Source organism: Pseudophryne corroboree, assembly GCF_028390025.1.
Source record: "Pseudophryne corroboree isolate aPseCor3 chromosome 3 unlocalized genomic scaffold, aPseCor3.hap2 SUPER_3_unloc_41, whole genome shotgun sequence".
NCBI classification, from domain to species: Eukaryota; Metazoa; Chordata; class Amphibia; order Anura; family Myobatrachidae; genus Pseudophryne; species Pseudophryne corroboree.
In genome coordinates this window covers 749,856-772,577 of record NW_026967532.1, presented here as the reverse complement: position 1 = coordinate 772,577, position 22,722 = coordinate 749,856, and the positions used below count along the sequence as shown (strand labels likewise).

At 45.3% G+C, this 22,722-nt stretch overlaps 2 protein-coding genes and 1 long non-coding RNA gene across 3 annotated transcripts in view; all 3 read right to left on the bottom strand.

Annotated features, from left to right (window-relative positions):
- The window catches only part of LOC134984229 (oocyte zinc finger protein XlCOF22-like), a 130,793-nt gene extending 110,975 nt beyond the window's left edge, over positions 1-19,818 (bottom strand). Inside the window, exons 1-2 of the mRNA XM_063949856.1 lie at positions 19,734-19,818; positions 18,949-19,573 (exon numbers count right to left, since the gene is read on the bottom strand). Of these exons, the coding sequence (XP_063805926.1) occupies positions 18,949-19,378 (430 nt within the window). The 5' untranslated portion in view covers positions 19,379-19,573; positions 19,734-19,818. The remainder of the gene's footprint in view (positions 1-18,948; positions 19,574-19,733) is intronic.
- LOC134984235 (uncharacterized) overlaps positions 1-22,722 on the bottom strand; it is a 379,662-nt gene that overhangs the window by 185,271 nt on the left and 171,669 nt on the right. The window lies entirely within an intron of this gene.
- LOC134984231 (gastrula zinc finger protein XlCGF17.1-like) lies at positions 230-1,711 on the bottom strand (the record flags this gene model as incomplete). Its single annotated transcript, XM_063949858.1, has 1 exon — positions 230-1,711. A coding segment is annotated over one exon (1,122 nt), but the record flags the coding sequence as incomplete, so codon positions are not given.

The following is a 22,722-nucleotide window of genomic DNA, read 5'->3' as shown; positions in this document are numbered from 1 at the left end:
GCCGGGGGTCACTTTTATACAGCGCCCTGTGGCCGTGGCATTGTATGTATGACTGTAGGTAGATCTTCTGAGAGAAATAAGTGCTGGAGTCTGGCTATGTTCCTCAGATGAGGATCTGATTGTGGCTGATACCTGATGTCTAAGTGTCACTCCACCATCCAGGACACCAAGATTCCGCACATGATCAGCATTTTGTAAATCTGAACCCCCAAGCGTAAGTCTGGTTAGTTTGCAAAGCTGAGCTGTAGCCCTGCTCTTTGTTGGTGAGCTTTTACCATATAGACCTGTTTCACCAGGACTGAGTCACAGCCAACTGGCATCACCCACACCTGGAGCTCAGCTAGACAACCATTTAGGATTGGTACTGGGTTCTCAGTACCTGGAGCAAAAGACAGGTCATCTGTATAGCAGTGGTAGATGAGGACATGACATCTGATTTTTTCACCCAGTGGTAACATGTATATTGCAAAAAGCATAGGAGATAGGATAAGAACCTTGAAGAACAACGCATGGCAATGATGAGTATACTCCAGAAGATTAAAATGGTTCCTCAACTGAGTGATGTCTATTGTGTGCAACAAGAGCTGATTTATTTCTCAGAGTATGGAAATGGTTTCTCACCTGTGTGAGTTCGCTGATGTCTAACAAGATGTGATTTTTGTGTATAACATTTCCCACACTCAGAGCAAGAAAATGGCTTCTCACCTGTGTGACTTCTCTGGTGTTTAACAAGATGTGATTTGTGTGCAAAACCTTTCCCACACTCAGAACATGGAAATGGGTTCTCACCTGTGTGAGTTCGCTGATGTGTAACAAGATATGATTTCTGTGTAAAACATTTCCCACACTCAGAACATGGAAATGGGTTCTCACCTGTGTGACTTCTGTGATGTATAACAAGATGTGATTTTTGTGTATAACATTTCCCACACTCAGAGCAAGAAAATGGCTTCTCACCTGTGTGACTTCTCTGGTGTTTAACAAGATGTGATTTGTGTGCAAAACCTTTCCCACACTCAGAACATGGAAATGGGTTCTCACCTGTGTGAGTTCGCTGATGTGTAACAAGATATGATTTCTGTGTAAAACATTTCCCACACTCAGAACATGGAAATGGGTTCTCACCTGTGTGACTTCTGTGATGTATAACAAGATGTGGTTTTTGTGTAAAACATTTCCCACACTCAGAGCAAGAAAACAGCTTCTCACCTGTGTGACTTCTGTGATGTATAACAAGATTTGATTTGTTTGCAAAACATTTCCCACACTCAGAGCATAGAAATGGCTTCTCACCTGTGTGAGTTTGCTGGTGTGTACCAAGATATGATTTCCGTGTAAAACATTTCCCACACTCAGAACATGGAAATGGCTTCTCACCTGTGTGACTTCTCTGATGTTTAACAAGATCTGATTTGTTTGCAAAACCTTTCCCACACTCAGAGCAAAGAAATGGCTTCTCACCTGTGTGAGTTCGCTGATGTGTAACAAGATATGATTTCCGTGTAAAACATTTCCCACACTCAGAACATGAAAATGGCTTCTCACCTGTATGACTTCTCTGATGTTTAATAAGATCTGATTTGCTTGCAAAACATTTTCCACACTCAGAACATGGAAATGGCTTCTCACCTGTGTGACTTCTCTGATGTATAACAAGATCTGATTTGTATGTAAAACATTTCCCACACTCAGAACATATCAGTGGCCTTCCACCTGCCTTACCTGTGTGTGGGTTAATAGGCTTTGTGTTCTGTGTAAAACATTTTGCATCTATAGAACAGGGAAACTCTATATCTACTGTCAGAGCTGGAACAGATGCACCAATATCAGAGTGATCAGGAGAACATTTCCCAGGATCAGAGGGATCAGCTGATAGAGCTGGATGTATAATTGGGGTGATGGGATTAGCTCCTGGAGAATCCTGTCTACTGTCATTATCTTTTATGTCACAATCCGGGGATAACATTAGATGTCCTTCTGAGATATTCCTGCTTGTGTGTCCATCTGCTGGAAATAAAATACATTATGGAAATGTGACATTTTCTGTAACAATATTAATCTTGTAAACAATAGGAGAAGACAACTCGCTGGGACACTTAATTGTAAATGTGTGTGTATAAAACATAACTTTTAATGAAGGCTTTATAATACTGTGTCTAAGACTATCATTGTGTCCACCCTCCTGAGAACACTCACAATAACAAATGTAATATTATAATAAGACTTAGATATATCTCTCTCTTGTACTGGTAACTAACCATGAAGTATAAATGGAGATGTAGTCACTCGCCAAGTCCTATCTCAGCACCAATGTAAAACAATGGATGGGGAACATATCGTATGAATTGGAGATTCTAGATGAACAATAACATCAGTCATATGAGCTGATGGATCAGAGAAATGTCTCCTAACGTTACTCCTGGAAGCATTGGTAAGGTAGCATTCCTTTATGTGTGTGCTCATACGCTGGTAAGCCTGTATATGTGTTACTCACCCTTATATAAGGTATATTGCTACAGCAGAGTAGGTGTGGAACAAGGTACTTTACATGCAATACACCATATGATACCTTGCAATTATCATCATCTGCTAGGTAATAATCTACTTTCTCTTACGTCCTAGGGGATGCTGGGGTCCATTTAATACCATGGGGTATAGACGGGTCCTTTGGGAGCCACTGGCACTTTAAGAGTTTAATAGTGTGGGCTGGCCCCTCCCTCTATGACCCTCCTACCAGACTCAGTTTAGAAAATGTGCCCGGAGGAGCCGGACACAGCTAGGGGAACTCCTAGGAGTTGTTTATTTTCTAGAGTTAGTTAGGTTTCAGGAAGGCTGCTGGCAACAGCCTCCCTGCTTCGTGGGAGTAGGAACCAACTTTCTGAAGAGTTAATGGTTCTCTAGTGGTTCTCTAGTCTGCTGACAGGACACTGAGCTCCTGAGGGTGCTGATCGCAAGCCCACGAGGTGACTGCTCACTCCCGCAGCATGGCCGCCACCCCCTAACAAAGCCAGAGTGGTGAGTACAGCGCCAGCATCCCGGTTAGCGGGTCACCGGTGGGTAAACAGGCCCCGATCCAAGCACCGAGGGACACTCTGCTCAGGGTCCACTTTTTTTCATATTAAAGAACGCATTCTACAGGCTGCTTTGTATTCCTCATCCACAGGTGAGTGCCTGGATAATCTGTAGAAATTTCTCCTGTGACACTGGCCAAAAGGCGTCTATTCCACCCAAGGAAATGTACAATACAAATGGGTATTTCCTACTAAGGTTATTGTAATGTGAAACGGCGTCTTTGCAGTGATACCTTCACCCGAGGATGGCCCTGCTATTCTGAAAACATAGGATTTTAATACCTGCCGGTAAATCCCTTTCTCGTAGTTAATAGGGGATACTGGGATGGTCTTAGTACCATGGGGTATAGATGGGGTCCATTGGAGCCTGGCACTTTAAAACTTCTTCAGAGTGTGATGGCTCCTCCCCTCTATGTCCCTCCTGCAGACTCAGTCTAGGAAAACTGTGCCCGAGGAGACGGACATACTTTGAAAGGCGGAAAAGAGACAGGAAAGTGGTGAGAGAACGAACTAGCACACAACATAACAAGAGGATAGCAACACTAACCACAACTTGAAAATAGGGACAGCAAAACCACAAAACTACAACCCACAAGAACAACTCTTGCTGGAAAATATGAAAGCACAGAGACGGGCGCCCAGTATCCTCTATGGACTATGAGAAAAGGATTTACAGGTAGATATTAAAATCCTGTTTTCTCTAATGTCCAAGGGGATACTGGGTTGGTCTTAGTACCATGGGGAAGTTCCAAAACTCCAAACTGGGTGGGAGAGTGCTGAGACCCCATCAAAACTGATTGACCAAACTGAAGGCCCTCAGTAGCCAAGGTGTTGAACCTTTAAAACTTTACAGCATGTTCGAACCCAACCAAGTAGCTGCCCAGCATAACTACAAAGCCGAAACACCCCGGGCAGCCACCTAGGAAGAACCCACTGTCCGTGTGGAGTGGGCCTGAACAGACCTTGGCAGCTGCAAAGCCGCCGAAGAGTGAGCCTGTTGGATCGTAAGCCTGATCCAACACGCAATAGACTGCTTCGAAGCAGGACAACCAATCTTTGAAGCATCATAGAGAACAAAGAGCGAGTCTGATTTTCTGAGAATAGCTGACCTCTTGGCATAAATCTCCAAAGCCCGAACCACGTCCAAGGACATTGGTGTAACAGACGTGCCAGTGACAACCAGAACCACCACCGGCCAATTGATATGAAATGCTGGCACCACCTTAGGTAAGAATGTCTAGCGAGTTTTAAGCACCGCTCTATCCTCATGAAACACCAGAGAAGGACTCTTACAGGATAAGGTCCCTAATTCCAAAACACACCTCACTGAGGCCAAGGCTAACAACATGATAGCCTGCCATGTCAAATACTCCATGTCCACCTTGTGGAAAGGTTCAATCAAACCGATTGGAGAAAGGCCAGAACCAAATTGAGAACTCACGGTGCTGTGGGAGGCACAAAGGGTGGTCGAATATGAAGGACCACTGGGGGAACGGCCAATTGTTCCCTGGAAGAAAAAGACAAGGCTGAGATTTTTCACTTTTATGGAGCCTAAACGTAGGCCCACATCCACAACAGCCTGCAGGAAGTGCAAGAAATGTACCAGATGAAAATCCACAGCAGAATACGGTTGACCTTCACACCAAGAGACACATTTCTTCCATATGCGATGGTAATATTTCGATGCGACTTTCAGCATAGTCGAGATAACCTTGCTCGGAATCTCTTTACCTGGAAAAATCCTCCCAATATATTTCCATTGCATCAAACGTAGCCGTGGTAAGTCTGGATAGACGAATGGCCCTTGTGTAAGATGATCATCCTGAATTGGCAGAGGCCAGAGGCCTACGAGTAATAAGGCTAAAATGTGTACATACCAGGCCCTGTGGGGCTAAGTCTGGGGCAATCAGAATTGCCTTTTGAGAACTCTTGGAATTAGAGGAACTGGAGGCAACAAGTACACCAACCAGTAAATCCACGGTTTCGCCAAAGCGTCCACTGCTGTGGCCTGTGGATCCCTCATCCCAGAACAGTAATGCAGAAGCTTCTTGGTGAGCTGAGAAACCAACAAGTTGATTTGCGGGTAGCCCCACCGATGAAATATCTGCTGAAACACTTGCGGGTAGAGGCCCCATTCCCCCAGGTGCAGATCATGTCTACTGAGGAAGTCTGCTCCCCAATTGTCTACTCCCGGAATTAATATGTCAGAAATGGCCTTGGGATTCCGCTCCACCCAGAGGAATATCTGTGACACCTCCCTCATTGCAGCTCTGCTGTTTGGACCTCCTTGTTAGTTTATGTACGCCACAGTTGGTGTGTTTTCTGACCATACCTGTATGGCCTGATACTGAAGGATATAAAGAGGTCAGCAGAAAGGCACTGTAAATCGCCCTGAGTTCCAAAACATTTATCAGAAGGGAAGCTTCTTGATCAGACCACCTTCATTGGAACCGAGCCCCTAGGGTCACTGCACCCCAATTATGGAGGCTTGCATCCTTTGTCAGCAGAATCCAATGATGAATTCCGAAGTGTTAACCCTCTGAAAGGGAGATCAGCAACCACCATAAGAGGGAAATCCTGGCGTTTCGTGTAAGGCATATCATCTGGCGTATGTGCAGATGTGACCCAGACCATTTGTCCAGCAGATCCAGCTGGAATGGTCATGCATGAAATCTTCTGTACCGAATTGCATCGTTGGAGGCCATCATCTTTCCCAGTAAGCGTATGCAAAGATGTACCGAGATTTTGTTCCGCTTCAAAATGGAACATACCATCGTCTGAATTATCTTTGCCTTGTCCATAGGAAGGAACACCTTCTGAGACACTGTGTCCAGTATCATTATCAGGAACTGAAGCCTCTGCGAAGGTTCTAGGTGGGATTTCTGCAGATTGAGAATCCACCCATGATCCGTGAGTAGTCGTGTTGGAAGGCTGATCTTTTCCATCAACTGTGCTCTGAATATAGCCATTATGAGGAGATCATCCAAGTATAGAACGATGTTCACGTCCTGCTTGCGGAGTTGTAGCAACATCTCTGCCATCACCCCTGATAACACCCTCAGTGCCGTTGATAGGCCGAAAGGCAAGGCCTGGACCTGGTAGTGACTGTCCTGCAGTGCAAACCTGAGGTAAGCCTGAAGAGGCGGCCATATTGGGATACGCATCCTTAATATCCAGAGAAACCAGGAATTCCCCTTCTTCCACGTCACGCTTGGCTTGAGTTGGGGATCTGACGACTGATAATTGACTGAGGGAGCAGCTAATCGGCAAAGGAAGGAAACAAGGTGGCTGAATGCAGTTCTTACTCATGGATTGAAGACTTAGGCCCGAAGATGTAGAGCGGTAGGCAATGAGGACAATGACCCGGAATGATACACTGAAGAAAGAGGAATTCAGTTTTAATGAGACCTCAATCATACACAACGACTAGGAGAGAAGTCTGAGTGAATTCTGAAAGACGAAAGGTTAGTGATTTGTAAACGATGCTGAAGAATACTAAATGAAGAAGTGACTTGTGATTTGTAAACGATGCTGAAGAGAGGATCGCTGTGAGCACCATCAGCAAATGGAGACCCTCTTCCAGATAGAGGGCCCAGTGGTTAAACCACAAGAGCAGGTGGACTGGGAGCAAAGGACTGCAATAACAAAACTGACCACCAGGTGGAAACAACAGAACCAGGATACCGGGGGTTAACCTGGGAGCACAGAGTTCAGGGCACCTTACAGCAGCAAGTAACTTGAAGTACTGGCAACATAGCTAAGCATCAACCCTTTTTTATAAGTGAAGGCTGTACCAGATTGGCTGGACGTGAACTGGGATACCTATTGTCTTGGATTGGTCTTCAACATGGTGGCTCCCCGCACAGAGGACACATGTGGAACCAGCACACTGCCACTACCTCTGGCCTGAGCCTCCCAGATGCTGCACTCCAGCAACAGGACACTCGGAAACAGACACCTCCGGCTGCCATGCTCCGCTCCCCAGGACCCGGACCTCCAGACACCCGGCAGCCGCACCGGAGGACCTTCCTATCCATCGCAGCGACACAAGCCAGCTAAGAGGAAGGCCGCAGGGACCATAACCGGTGGTAAGACTCCAGATGCTGACAGTACCCCCCTTTTTAGGGTGGTCTCCGAACACCCACGCTGCTTAGTGGGATTCTTGGCATAACTCAGTCTTGGACCATGAACATTCTCTGCAGCCACCCAAGATCTTTCCTCCCGACCATATCCCCTCCAATCTATGAGACACTGGAGATAACCATACCTCTTGCGGAAGTCAAGAAACTTATGAACCTCGAATTCCTCATTTTGAGCAGCTTGAACCTTCGGAGGTTAAGGGAAAGCTGCCCAAAAATGATTTAGTACAGGAGACTTTAGCAGAGAAATGTGAAAGGCATTGGGAATTTTCAAATAGGGAGGCAGTTTCACCCTGTAAGAAACAGGATTCAACACTCTTAATAGGATACGGACCGATGAATCTTGGAGCAAACTTTTTGTAGGAACTTTGAGTCTGAGGTTTCTGGTGGATATCCAAACACGATCTCCCACTTTGAGACTAGGAACAGCCCTATGTTTCCGATCAGTGCAGGTCTTTTATTTCTGGGAAGTCTTAAGTAGCGCCTTATGAATTTGTCTCCAAATCTTAGTGAACTGACGAAGAGCGGATTCACCAGCAGGAACCTCAAGAGGTGTTTGAGATTAGAAGGAAGGAACTCATGGATGAAAACTATAGTTAATGAAGAAATGAGTGGAATTGGTAGAAGAATGATATAGGTTATAGTATGCAAACTCAGCAAATGGGAGGTAATCCATCCAGTCTTCCTGAGCAGGGGACATGAACATCCGTAAGAAAGTTTCCAGATCTTGGTTGACTCTTTCAGTCTGTCTGTCAGTCTGGGGATGGTAGGCTGAAGAGAAGTTCAACTTGATTCCTAGGACAGAACTGAGAGCTTGGCGACGAATTAAGGACCCTAATCAGAAACTATTTCCTGTGGAAGGCCATGCAAATGAAAATCTATGAGAAAAACAATTTGGATAGCTGAGGAGCAGAGGGAAGACCGGTGAGGGGTATGAAGTGAGCCATCTTCGAACACCATTCCACAATGACCCAAATGGTGGTATGCCCTCTGGAGACCGGCAAATCGGTTATGAAATCCATAGAGATGCGAGTCCAAGGCTTTTGAGGTGTTGGAAGTGGATGAAGAAGACCTGAGGGAGATGCTTGTGGACTTTTATGTTGAACACATTTAGAAAAGGCTGCTACAAATTCAAAGACATCCGTTTTAAGATGATGCCACCAGTAGAATCGCTGAATGAACTGGAGAGTCTTAAGACCACCGGCATGACCCATGAAAGATGAAGAATGAGCCCACGTAAGCTATTTCCTGCAAAATTTTGGTGCTACAAAAGTTCTCCCTGGCGGAGGTAGAGGAACAGTACGAGTTGAAGCAAATGAAGCCGGAATCAGAATAAACTGTTTCTCAGAGGAGTTGAGTGAATCATCTGTTTGAAAAGAATGAGAAAGTGGATCTACTCTTCAATTTAAGGTTCCTGGGCGGTTAAAGAGTTTGAAGGAGAGCCGAGAGAAGAAGAAAGCCCACCTGGCTTGCCATGGGTTTAAACAACGAGTTTAAACAATGGGTTTAAGCCATCATGGAAGGACTTGGAGGAGAAGACAGAATGGGAGAAGATTCTGAATGATCAGGACTGGGGCTCAATGTTAGCTGATTAGGAAGAAGAAAAGGTCTCAAGTCAGTTTGAGAGGTTTCCTGTTGAGGACGAGGTTTAGCTTTCTTATGAGATGATTTTCCAGTTCTGCCCATTCTTCAGCATAACATTACGGAGATTAGAGAACAAGGTCAGGAGGCCAGTAGCGAAATAGCAGAAGTATTGAAGTGTGGAAATAGGGAGACATCAGTGAGCATAGACCCTCAGTGGCCATCTGTTACAGAAACATTGTGAGGTCAGTTGTTTATGGGTAATAGCAAGAAGATGCCATCCTTGAGCGGTAAAGTAATTTATAGGAGCCAGCAACTGGAGCCTGCTACTGTCTTGGACACATGGACTGTTGCGCCGTAGCTATACTGAAGCCCCAAGAGCTCTAATTGGATCTTACGGTGATTGAGGGGAGCAGGAGGAAAAAAAACCCCAGCAGCAAACAGTACGGAGGATGTAGTCAGCACAGTCTGCCACCAGAGGGAGTCGACATAGCAGGAGTGGAGGCCAGGCAATAATAATAATAATAAAAGCAGTTCAGGCGACCACTTACTGCCCAGGTAGGGCCGCAGCGGCAGAAGTCCCTGCCGGAAATCACCGAGACTGTAGTGAAGGGCACTGATCATGGGCTGTCAGTGTCTGTAGCTCCCAGGGAAGCGGCTGGTTTCAGGAGGGCATGTGGCTATATTGCCAGTTTTCAAGATGACCACTTCTGGCAGGGAAGTCCAAATAAAAAAAAACTGGGTGGGTGAACCAGGTCAGTAATAAGGCAGGAGAGGGTACTAGGATGCAGTGGCACAGGGTAGTGTATCTGGCTGCACAGGAACCCCACGTGTATGTCCTCTATAATTCACAGCTCTGCCAGATTCCCCCGTAGCACCATGGGTTAGGAGGAGAGGAGGGAGATGCCGGAACACTGCTGGAGAGATGACAGGCAATCGCTGCGTGTATTCCCCGCTGCCACGACTCAGGGCTTCAACGGCCAGACAGTAGGAGAAGGCAGGCTGCAGGCGGGTGAGCTGACTAACGTGTCCCTGCTGAGGCCACCAATCCCCGTAGTATGTGCCGCATCAGATGCCGGGAAAGCAGCTCCGCTCAGTGTCTCCCGCCGCGGTCACCGCTGATTCCCAGTCAGCCTCTCCACACGACTCCAACAGCACGGCTAGGCACAAAAGTGGACAGGGCGCACAACCCATGGTGAGTAGCAGTGCTACCTCGCTGAGGTCCAGTCTGTGGTGGGATCACTGCACAACTTCAGTCCGCAGCTTCGGATCCGGGTGTAGGCCGCAACCTGCAAAAGCCAAATGAATGGCTCCCCGGTGCCGCAACCTACACACCGGGGTGTCAAAACACACAGAGGGGCAAGAAAGGGCCTGGAAGAACCCGTATGACAGCTGTAAAAGGCAGAAAGGACCTATATAAGCAGGTGCTCCTTTATCCTGCTTTCTGCTGCTTTTCCAGTCAGACCACACCCCCCGTGACATCTTTTATTGATGTTGAAAACAAAAGTAATGTAGATTTTCGGACCAATCTAAGACATGCGAATCTACTTTGGAAGCCACCTCCCTTTTTTTTTTTTAAAGAGTGCCCAACTGGACGAGGATAATTGGAATTCCATTTCTTGGAATTCTAACTTCCTACTGGGCGTAACCCAAAATTTCCATCAGCTGTTTTGGGATGTTTAAACACAGTTGTCTTAGTTTTTATAGTTTTTAACACAGGCTCCGCTGCCTTTTCTAAAGATGGAATGGCTTACATAGAACTAATTAGCTCAGGTATGTCAGGTATGTCCAGACCTTCTGAAGTGCAATGAGTCCTCATCCTCCAACGAATCCTCATCTAAAACATGTGTAGACTGTGAAGATGTTGTATCATGTCTATGTGATTTACTTACCACCAGCCTTTCAGCCTGCTGTTTTGAGAGGCTGACAATTCCCTAGGTGTATAAACCTCAGAATGAATGTTGCATGTATGGGTTAATAGGGAATAGCTACATTGGATAATGTCTGTGCAAAGTAGCCCATGAAGGTTTACCAGAACCTGTGCCTGCCTCACTTGTACACGTGGGTAAGCGTTGTCGCGATCCGGCGAGGAGTTGTTGGAGCGACTCTATGGTGCGTATAAGATGCTTTTTTAGAAAGATCACTCAAAAAAATTAGTAATACTATAAAAATAAAATAAGAAAACTTATGGCTCCTGCCGCACCAAACAAAATAGACGTTATGCTAAGAACTTACCGTTGATAAAGTGATTTCTCCTATGTCCACAGGTATCCACAGGATAACATTGGGATATGCCGAAGCGACAGCGGAAATAGCACCAAACAGTCACAAGCTTTCTGGCCTCCCAGGATGCATTGGGGCTCTTGCATATAATCCCGCCCACTGACTCAGTCAAATAAGTTGTTTCCACAGCAATTTAGGCAGGAACATCATGTAGAACCCTGTTCATGCGATAAGAACACACATGCACACCCTTCCATACAAGATGGAAGAGGTTTAGTGATTGTAAAGATCCTCAAATCAGGTGCTTCAGGGTGGGATTCCTGTGGACATAGGAGAAATCACGTTATCAACGGTAAGTTCTTACCATAACGTCTACTTCTCCGGCTGGGTCCACAGGTTATGCACAGGATAACAGTGGGATTCCCAAAGCCATTTTTAGTGGTGGGTACGCTCCTGATTAGACAGGAGAACCTATCGTCCGAATTTAGCGTCATGAGAGGCAAAAGTATCCAAGGCGTAATGTCTAATGAAAGTGTTAATGGAAGACCATGTGGTTGCCTTACAAATCTGTTCTGCTGAAGCACCATGTTGTGCCGCCCAAGAAGGACCTACCTTATGTGTAGTGTGCAGAGACATTGGCCGGAACAGGGAGATCAGCACGAGAATAAGCTTCTGAAATTACCATTCGGAGCCATCTTGCCAGCGTCTGTTTACTAGCAGGCCATCCTCTTCTGTGAAATCCGTAGAGAATGAAGAGAGAATCTGTCTTTCTGATGGCACTAGTACGATCCACGTAGATTCTTAACGCACGGACCACGTCCAGCGACGCTTCTCCCGCAGAAAGTCTCGATACCTGAAAAGCCGGGACTACAATCTCTTCGCTAAGGTTCAATTTTGAGACCACCTTCGGAAGATAACCAGATCTATTTCTGAGAACTGCTTTATCTGGAAAAAAGATCAGAAAAGGAGACCTACACAATAGTGCTCCTAAATCTGACACTCTTCTAGCTGACCCATTGTCAGTAGAAAGAGAACTTTAGCCGTCAACCATTTAAGATCTGCTCTCTTAAGAGATCCTCAAACGGAGGTCCCTGTAAGAATTTTAAGAACCAGATTCAAATCCCAGGGAACTGCAGGAGGAACAAAAGGTGGTTGAATGTGTATCACTCCCTGAAAAGAAAGTACGCACATCCTGTAAGTCAGCAATCTTTTTCTGAAACCATAAAGTTAATGCTGATACCTGAACTCTCAAGGAAGCCATCCAAAATCCTGGATACTTTAAAAGATCTTGGATCCAAACTTCTTTCGCTACATCAATGAGTATAGGCTTGCCATATTCGATGATAAATACGAGCTGAAAAAGGTTTTCTTGCTCTAAGCATAGTTTAAATTACTTGTTTTGAAAATCCTCTTGCTTCTAATATAGAGGTCTCAACAGCCATGCCGTCAAAGACAGACAATCCAGATGACTGTGATAACAAGGACCCTGCATTAGTAGATCTGGACGTTGAGGGAGCAGTATTGGAGCTTCCACGGACATCCTTAGCAGATCTGTGTACCAATGCCTTCTGGGCCAAGCTATTACAATTATGGCTCCCTTTGCTTGCTTTATTTTCCTCACTACCCTGGGTAACAGGGAGACTGGAGGAAACAGATATGCAAAACAAAACTCCCAATTCACTGACAGTGCGTCTACAAGGATTGCTCCGGGATCCTTTGTTTTTGATCCGTATATCGGAACTTTGTTGTTCAGATGGGATGCCATGAGATCTATCTCTGGCAACCCCCATCTGTTTACTATGGTCTGAAACACTTCTGGGTATAATGCCCATTCGGTTTCCTGAATGGTTGTCGACTGAGAAAATCCGCTTCCCAGTTCAGCACTCCTGGAACAAACACTGCTGACAATGCTGGGAGATGGAGCTCTGCCCACCTTAGTATGTGAGTTACTTCCTCCATCAATCTTTTGCTGTGAGTTCCTCCCTGATGATTGAGGTACGCTACCGCTGTAGCATTGTCTGAACGGATCTGGACTGGTCTTCCTTGCAGACTGTCCTTTGCCTGAACTAGAGCCATGTATATGGCCCTTATTTCCAACAGATTTATTGGCAGGCGACTTTCCCTTATGGTCCATTTTCCCTGGAACCAGAGGCTTTCGAACATCGCTCCCCAGCCCTGAAGACTGGCATCTGTTGTCAGGATTTGCCAATCTGTTACCCAAAAAAGGTCTCCCCTTGCTTAGATGGTCTGTCTGTAGCCACCAAGCTAGAGACCTTCTTACGTCTACTGGAATATTAATCATCTGTCTTTTTATTGTCTGATGTCTTCCGTTCCATCGGGTCAGAATGAGATGCTGTAGAGGTCTGGAGTGGAATTGTGCATATTCCACCATGTCGAAGGTAGACACCATCAGACTCATCAGTCACATTGCTGCATGGACTGATATAGTCTGACTGCAGCAACTCCAGAGTCATTACTTGCACCTTCGATATCTTTTTCCATGGTAACAAAATTCTCTCTAGACCTGAATCCAATATGGCCCCCAAATGAACCATCCGTTGTGACGGACTCAGACGACTTTTCCCAGTTTATGAGCCACCCGTGTCTTTGTAGACAAACTATTGTCTGTTGAAGATGGCTCAAAAGTAATTCCTGAGATTGTGCTAGGATTAAAAGATTGTCAAGGTATGGAAATATTCTTATCCCCTGCTTGAGGAGATAAGCTGCCATAACCACCATAATTTTGGTTAACACCCTGGGGGCTGTTGCTAGCCCGAAGGGCAAAGCCTGGAACTGAAAATGTTGCTGGAGGATGGCAAACCGGAGGTAACACTGATGAGACTGTGCTATAGGCACATGTAGGTAAGCATCCTGTATATCCAGAGATACCATGTAATCTCCCGGTTCCATGGCCAAAACTATGGAGCATAATGTCTCCATGTGGAACCTTGGAAACCAAATGTATTTGTTTAACATTTTGAGATTGAGAATGGGTCGGAATGACCCATTTGGCTTCTGCATCAAAAATAGATTGGAGTAAAACCCCTGTCCCCATTGTGTCGGGGGTACTGGGATAATTACACCAGACTGAAGCAATTTCTGAACCGCTTCCTGCAGGGCACTGCCTTCGAATCTATTCGAGACGGACTGGTGCAAAAAAACCTTTGAGGAGGCTGCCTCTTGAAGGGGAAACCATAACCGAGAGATACCACCTTCTGCACCCAAGCATCTGTCGTCGACTGCTGCCATATATGTGCAAATTGAAGGAGTCGGCCCCCAACCCTGGAATCCTCCAGCTGGAGGCCAGTACCCTCAGACTGATGGCTTCTGTTCTGGCTTGGAAACCGGCCGTCTATTGGCCCACTGCTTCCTACCCCTAGTTGACTTATTGAACTGGGGCTGCTTAGGTTCCTCTTTCCCTTTTGCTCTGCCTTGTCATCGAAATGGCAGAAATTTCAAACCCCTAGTCTTAGGGTTATAATAACTAACCGGAAGTCTGACCTTCTTGGATTCAGCTTCCGATTCTAGAATATCTGTCAATTGTTTTCCAAACAGAATATCACCAGCGAAAGGCAGAGCTTCCAGAACCTTCTTGGATTCTGCATCCGCTTTCCAAGTACGTAGCCAAACTGCTCTGCGAGCAGCTACTGTCAAGGCTGATGCGTTAGAAGCAATTGTACCCATATCAAGTGCTGCTTCTTCCAAATATTGCGCAGCTTGTTTTATACGGCCTAAAAGAGATTCCGCCTCCCCTGTGGAAGGGGAGAGGCCTTTTTCTAGTTTCTCCACCCATTCTACCATCGCTCTCGTCATCCAGGCTGAAGCCATAGCTGGCCTTACTACAGCCCCCGAGAGAGAAAAAAATATTTTTCAATAAACCATCTATTCTTCTATCTGTAACATCAGTCAGTGAAGTAGACGGCAATGGTAAAACAGATTTACGCACAAGTCGCACAACATGTGCATCTACTTTAGGAGGAACTTCTCTTTTTGAACAATCCGCAGCTGTAAAAGGATAATAAGAATCCCATTTTTTCGGAATCTTATATTTTTTACCAGGTGTAGCCCAAGGTTCTTCCATCATTTCCGTCAGATCTTCTGATACTGGAAATTCAGTCCTAACTGTCTTTGTTTGTTTAAACACAGGTGCTTTAGATTTTGACACTGTCTTGGCTGATTCCTCCAAAGAGAGAATAGCCTTCATTGCATCAATAAGCTCAGCTATATCCTCTGAGCTAAAACTCTCCGACTGATCATCATATGGGGTATTAGAATACACTGTATCCTCATCTGTTGTATCATCTTGTGTAGTCTGCAACATGGATGTATCTACCCTGGTCCTAACAGCCTGGCTACTTGTAGAAGCTACTGGAACCAAACCATAAGGAGGGAGCTGCATGTATGGGTTAATAGTGTAACCTATTCCCTGGGGTGGAACTGCAGGAGTTAATCTGTCCAATATTGCAGACAAGGTCTGCGCGAACATACTCCATGATGGCTCTACTGGTTGTTGAACCGGAGCCTGCTTTTTACTTTGCCGATGTGCATAACAGTTTGTACATAACCCATCATAAGTAATAAACTGTTCCATTCCTTCTAAAATCCCCGTTTTACAAGATAAACATGTTAAGGATGTAGGAGTGCCTGATAAATTATCCTCGTCACTTTTGCCGCTCACAGACAGTCAATTTTTCAGCGTTTACCAACTACACAATTTGTGACTGAGAATCACACACACACACACACACACACACACACACACACACACACAAATATATATAAGTGAAATCAATCTGACCACAACCGTGCACCTGAATTGAGGTTCAGAATAAAACTGACAACATATAAAAAGTCAGCAATCATACTAGCAGTCAGTCACATGTTAAATATTAAACTTTGTCATATGAGAATATAATCAACCACAAACAATTACTTTACAAGTAAGTAGGAGTACAATTAGTGTATTTATGTTTTAACAGCTCTTATAACAAGTTTTTCAGACATTTTAGTAGAAAACAACAGTACTGTACAGGCCTCATATGCAATATGTACCAAAATGAACAATTCATACTAACAAGTAGATAGAATCTTATTACTGTATAACCCTTACTCAGTAGAGTGGGATACAGGGAGACACACCCCACTTCCATGATCTATCAATACGCTCGAAAGACGCTGAGTAGATTCAGACGCTACTAGTGTACACTACCGCTCCGGTAACTGATGAGAGACACAGACGCTCAATAACGGACACAGACGCTCAGTGAACGATACGTATATGCAGACGATCCTGTCTGCGATCCGGTCTAGGCGGAAACTCTAGTGTACACCATCGCAGCGGCCCAAGCTGCGACCGAGTACCCTCGTTGTAGCGTCTGAGAGGGAAGTGAGGTCATCAGTTCATGGACGGGAGATGCACGGAAACTGGTCATGAACTGGTGGGAGGGGCAACCAGGAGAGCGTCTGACTCCCCTTGTTGACATAAACTCTAGGGATCGCAGCCTCAACCTAGTCCTGGCGCCTATGGTCCCTAAAGCGTAGCGCTGTTGCACTTAAGAGTGGCGGCGCATCAACCACTGTTTGTAGTCTCCTCCAATATGTCCGGAAACCCCTAGTAAAAGGAAACCGATGCCTTACCTTCTCCCCATGCTCCGGCCACAGCCTGGTTACGTCTGCTGGACCTGCTAGAACATCCGTCACAGACGCCCGCCAAGACAGCACTGTACCGCAAAGGTAAGCATTGTTGCGACCCGGTGGAGAGTTGTTGGAGCGACTCTTTCTAGCATGCGTTTAAGATGCTGTTAAGAAAGATCACTCAAAACATAGTAAGACTATAAAAATAAAATAATAAAAGCTTAGGGCTGCCCTAACAGCAGCCCTGTGACCATGGTCCGGCTCTTGCCGCACCAAACAAAAAACTGATTTGACTGAGTCAGTGGGCGGGATTATATGGAAGAGCCCCGATGCATCATGGGAGGCCAGAAAGCTCGTGACTGTTTGGTGCTATTTCCGCTGTCCCCCCGGCATATCCCAATGTTATCCTGTGGATAACCTGTGGAACCAGCCGGAGAAAAACTGATTTGCCTGAGCCAGGAGGCAGAGATATATGGACAGGCCCGTTGCATACTGGGAGGCTGAAAGCTTTGACCGTTTGTTGCAAATCCGCTGTCACGTCATCATATCCCAATGTTATCCTGTGGATAACCTGTGGATCCTGCCACAGGAACATATATATATATATCTAAGAGGATAGAATTTGACCGGTGTTACACTGTTTTGTTGGCAGGTTACTTGATACTTTTGTCCCCATTGATTACTATAGGTCACGTGGACGAGGTTCTCTCCGTGTCCCCGGATGTAGCGTGTGTCAGATGACGTCACTTTGATGTACTGGAGTGAGCGACGGATGGCGACATGGGCGGTTCCACCGGGTATATTAATGACACGGGACGTGCACAAGCGTGTAGATGGTGACACTAAAACTACTGGATGCTCATTGTGAATGCCAGAGGTATTGATACAATGCAAATTTGTTGAGACATTGTTTCATTTTCAGATGGAACCATGGGTCGTGCACGTGTTGCAACTGGCAAAAGGGAGCCATTGATTGTGGCCGAGACCGGCATTTGTTTGTTGGTGATCCCTTGTAGACAGTGAGTAGTATCCATCTACAGTGGAAGAAGCCTGGACACCAAGAATCTCAGCGGCGGAACAGTGGGCGAAAGTAGATCATGACAAATCGGGACCACAGGCATTTAGGGCGCCTAGCAACCACCAATCATTCCAAACGCATCAGGAACTGCAGCAACAGTACAATGCCGGACCCAGCCAAGCAGTCCCAGATCTGGTGAATTGGAGGGCCACGTGAGTTGTGGTGGCACGTCAGACTGGTGCTCTGAAAATCTATCCAAGCCTTTCAGCCACTGTTCCGCCGCTGAGAGCAAACCTAAAGTTTAACACTAATGTGATAGCTGTTTTTATGGTAATTATTTTGAGCAATAGAGTAGCACCTGCTGTATAGTGAGGTCCCTTGTCAGGCGCTGCAGGCTTAAATGCACTGAGCAATACATGAACTAAAACTCCACTGTTTATTATTGTTAGTTATTATAGTGAGTGCAAGACACATTTATGTATGTAGTAAGGCTACTGGGAGACCTTAGATTGAGCAATACTGTATCTGGCCATTACATTCCCTAAAGTCATAACCTCAGAACTGCACAGAGCAGGAACTATTATTCACAAGTAATTAGGAATGTGTTCATCATGAACAAGTCCACAATTACCGTCTGAAGGTTACACAATTATTTAAAATCTACACAATTGATATTTGAGGATAAAGCCTTTAACAGAAAACACCCCTGAAGAAGTCACTATTGACAAAACGCGTTGGTGTACGCAATTTGTATTTAGAGTGAATTGGCAGTGGATAAGAACAAGTCCGCCCATGCAAGGGTGACAAACAAGTGCAAAATGCTTGTCTTATGATTATACAGATATGTACTTGTGATAAGCTCTTAATCTGTTTTACTTGAAGTTCTAGATTCAAATTTAATTTTATTTCTGAATCTTATACGAATTGTATTTGGTGATCTCAGGTCTACTGTATAGCAGAAAATGTTTCATACCTGCATCATCTAACAAAATGCATATAAATTAGACACTCCACAAAAAACAATACTAATTATATTATATACATACATATATACACATTTATATATAATCACTAATAATAAACTTCTGCTTGTTACTTTTAATAACATTATAGTGTTGTATGTAATAACTCTCTACATGTGATGTTTGTCATTGATAGCCTTGTGTTATAAACACCTAACTGAGAACAGGGCTGATGGCGGAGGAGGGTGTAGAATAAGAGATTGCTGTAGTGACTGAGCAATGAGAATATGTGACTTCTGTAATAAGTGTTTATTACTCACCTGTGCTGATATCTGTAGGGATCTCCTCCTCCTTACACTGCTGATCACCCCTCACATACGTCTCTTCTTCTCCCTCTATATCTTCTGCCTTTATATCAGTCACATACGTCTCTTCTTCTCCCTCTGTATCTTCTGCCTTTATATCAGTCACATACGTCTCTTCTTCTCCCTCTATATCTTCTGCCTTTATATCAGTCACATACGTCTCTTCTTCTCCATCTATATCTTCTGCCTTCATATCAGTCACATACGTCTCTTCTTCTCCCTTCATATCAGTCACATACGTCTCTTCTTCTCCCTCTATATCTTCTGCCTTTATATCAGTCACATACGTCTCTTCTTCTCCCTCTATATCTTCTGCCTTTATATCAGTCACATACGTCTCTTCTTCTCCCTCTATATCTTCTGCCTTTATATCAGTCACATACATCTCTTCTTCTCCCTCTATATCTTCTGCCTTTATATCAGTCACATACGTCTCTTCTTCTCCCTCTATATCTTCTGCCTTTATATCAGTCACATACGTCTCTTCTTCTCCCTCTATATCTTCTGCCTTTATATCAGTCACATACGTCTCTTCTTCTCCCTCTATATCTTCTGTTTTAATATCAGACAGACGTTGTACCTTAAAAAAAAACCAAGAAACACTATAATGACATTTGCATACAGTCAGATTAGACTGAGGTGAAATAGTATAATATCAGTGTATAAAACACACAGCTTCTCTACATATCATATAGTGACAGTCACTTTGGTATATTGGGGAGACCCTAAATCCCACCTACCTGATCCTCCTGTGGGATCCTGTGATTCTCCTCTGTACAATCCTGGGAATACAGAGGACGGGGACACCTCTCTGGGGTATCTCTGTTACTGGGCCCATCTGTAGGAGACACACAGTGACTGAGTACAGTGTATATATGCGATTATCAGATGATGTGTGTATATAGGGGGCCCCCATACCTGCTCTCCCCTGTACATTACATGACAGTCTACTCTTACCCAGTGATGTGGGCCGGTGATTCTCCATTATCACGTCGTTGTACAGACCCATGTGTTCCTCTATATACTCCCCCTCCTGCATGGAGACATAGACAGTGACATCATGACACCTTATAGGAACCTGACACACACAGTGATACAGTCATCACCCAGACACATCCCCTGGTGTTACTGTATAATGCCCCATTCCCAGCAGTCACCTCTCCAGTCATCACCCAGACACATCCCCTGGTGTTACTGTATAATGTCCCATTCCCAGCAGTCACCTCTCTAGTCATCACCCAGACACATCCCCGATGTTACTGTATAATGCCCCATTCCCAGCAGTCACCTCTCCGGTCATCACCCAGACACGTCCCTTGGTGTTACTGTAAAATGTCCCATTCCCAACAGTCAACTCTCCAGTCATCACCCACACACGTCACCTGGTGTTACTGTATAATTTCCCATTCCCAGCAGTCACCTCTCCAGTCATCACCCAGACACATCCCCTGGTGTTACTGTATAATGCCCCTTTCCCAGCAGTCACCTCTCCAGTCATCACCCAGACACGTCCCCCTGGTGTTACTGTATAATGCTCCATTCCCAGCAGTCACCTCTCCAGTCATCACCCAGACACATCCCCTGGTGTTACTGTATAATGTCTCATTCCCAGCAGTTACCTCTCCAGTCAGCAGCTGAATGATCTTGTTGGTGAGTTCCAGGATCTTCTTGTCACTGTGTCTCTCATCAGTGAGTGAGATGGAGGCACCGTAATGGGGCTCTGTGTCCTTCTCAGTCCTACTAACACACAGGGACGGCTGCTGGGTGTCTCACACTCACTGGATGTCTTCCTTACTACTGTGTAAGCCTGCGAAATGGGGGAGACATCAATATCACTGAAAATACTCCCAGATCCCCTCACCTCCCCAGTCATGTCCCTGTACTATGACTATAGATATGTGATGTCATTGTGACACTCCCAGATCCCCTCACCTCCCCAGTTATGTCCCTGGACTATGACTATAGATATACGTGATGCCACTGTGACACACCCAGATCCCCTCACCTTCCCAGTCATGTCCCTATATTATTATTATAGATATAAGTGACTTCACAGTGACACTCCCAGGAGTGTGATATACATTTGCTTCATTCTGCTCCAATTATCATCTGTTACACATGCCATGGATATTTTGGTCTCTGCTTTAATATATCCTAGAATTTGAGCAATATTTTCAATCCCCACAACTACATATAATAAAATTAATAATAGTAATAATGGGATTTTAATTACCTACCGGTAAATCCTTTTCTCTTAGTCCGTAGAGGATGCCGGGGTCCACATTAGTACCATGGGGTATAGACGGGTCCCTTGGGAGCCATGGACACTTTAAGAGTTTATTGGTGTGGGCTGGCTCCTTCCTCTAGGCCCCTCCTACCAGATCCAGTCTAGAAACTGTGCCCGAGGAGACGGACATACTTTGAGAAAAGGAAATATATATAGTAGTGGCAGTGGTGAGATTCACACCAGCTCACACATAACAACAGAAAAACCAAGCTAACCAGCTTAAAACAAGCCAGCAACGGCTGAACCAACAATACTGAACCAATACGAAGCACAGGATCCTCTACAGACTACGAGAAAAGGATTTACCGGTAGGTAATTAAAATCCTATTTTCTCTTACGTCCTAGAAGATGCTGGGGTCCACATTAGTACCATGGGGATGTACCAAAGCTCCCAGTACAGGAGGGAGAGGGCTGAGGTTCCTCCAGAACCGCTTGACCAAACTTTAGTTCCCCAGAGGCCAAAGTATCGAAACTGTAGAACTTAGTAAACGTGTTCGACCCAGAACAAGTAGCTGCTCTGCAAAGTTGTTAAGCCGAGACACCCCGGGCAGCCGCCCAGGAAGAACCCACTTTACGAGTAGAGTGGGACTTAACAGATTTTGGACACTGTAAGCCTGCCATAGAATAAGCATACTGGATAGTAAACCTGATCCAGCGAGAAATCGTCTGCTTAGAAGCAGGACACTCAATCTTGTTGGGATCATACAGGACAAACAGAGCGTCCGACTTTCTGTGACGAGAAGTTCTCTTCACATAAATCTTCAAAGCCCTCACAACATCCAAGGATTTTGAAGTAATTGAGGAGTCAGTAGCCACTGGCACCACAATAGGTTGGTTGATATGAAAAGCCGACACAACCTTCGGCAGAAATTGCTGACGCATCCTGAGCTCAGCTCTATCTTCCTGAAAAATCAAGTAGGCGCTCTTGCAGGACAATGCCCCCAATTCCGACACACGTCTAGCAGATGCCAATGCCAAAAGTGTGACTGCCTTCCAAGTGAGAAATTTGACTTCAACCTCCTGTAAAGGTTCGAACCAATCCGACTGGAGGAACTGCAACACCACATTAAGATCCCAAGGTGCCGTAGGAGGCACAAAGGGAGGCTGGATGAGCAGAACCCCTTTTAAGAAAGTCTGAACCTCAGGGAGGACAGCCAATTGTTTATGGAAGAAAATGGACAAAGCCGAAATCTGGACTTTAATGTAGCCCAAACGCAGGCCCACATCCACACCTGCTTGCAGAAAGAGGAGAAAACGCCCTAGTTGAAACTCCACCGTAGGAAACTACTTGGATTCACACCAAGACATGTACTTTTTGCAAATTCGATGGTAATGTTTAGACGTTACTCTTTTCCTAGCCTGTTTCAGGGTAGGAATAACCTTGTTCGGAATGCCCTTCCGAGCTAAGATCTGGCGTTCAATTTCTATGCCGTCAAACGTAG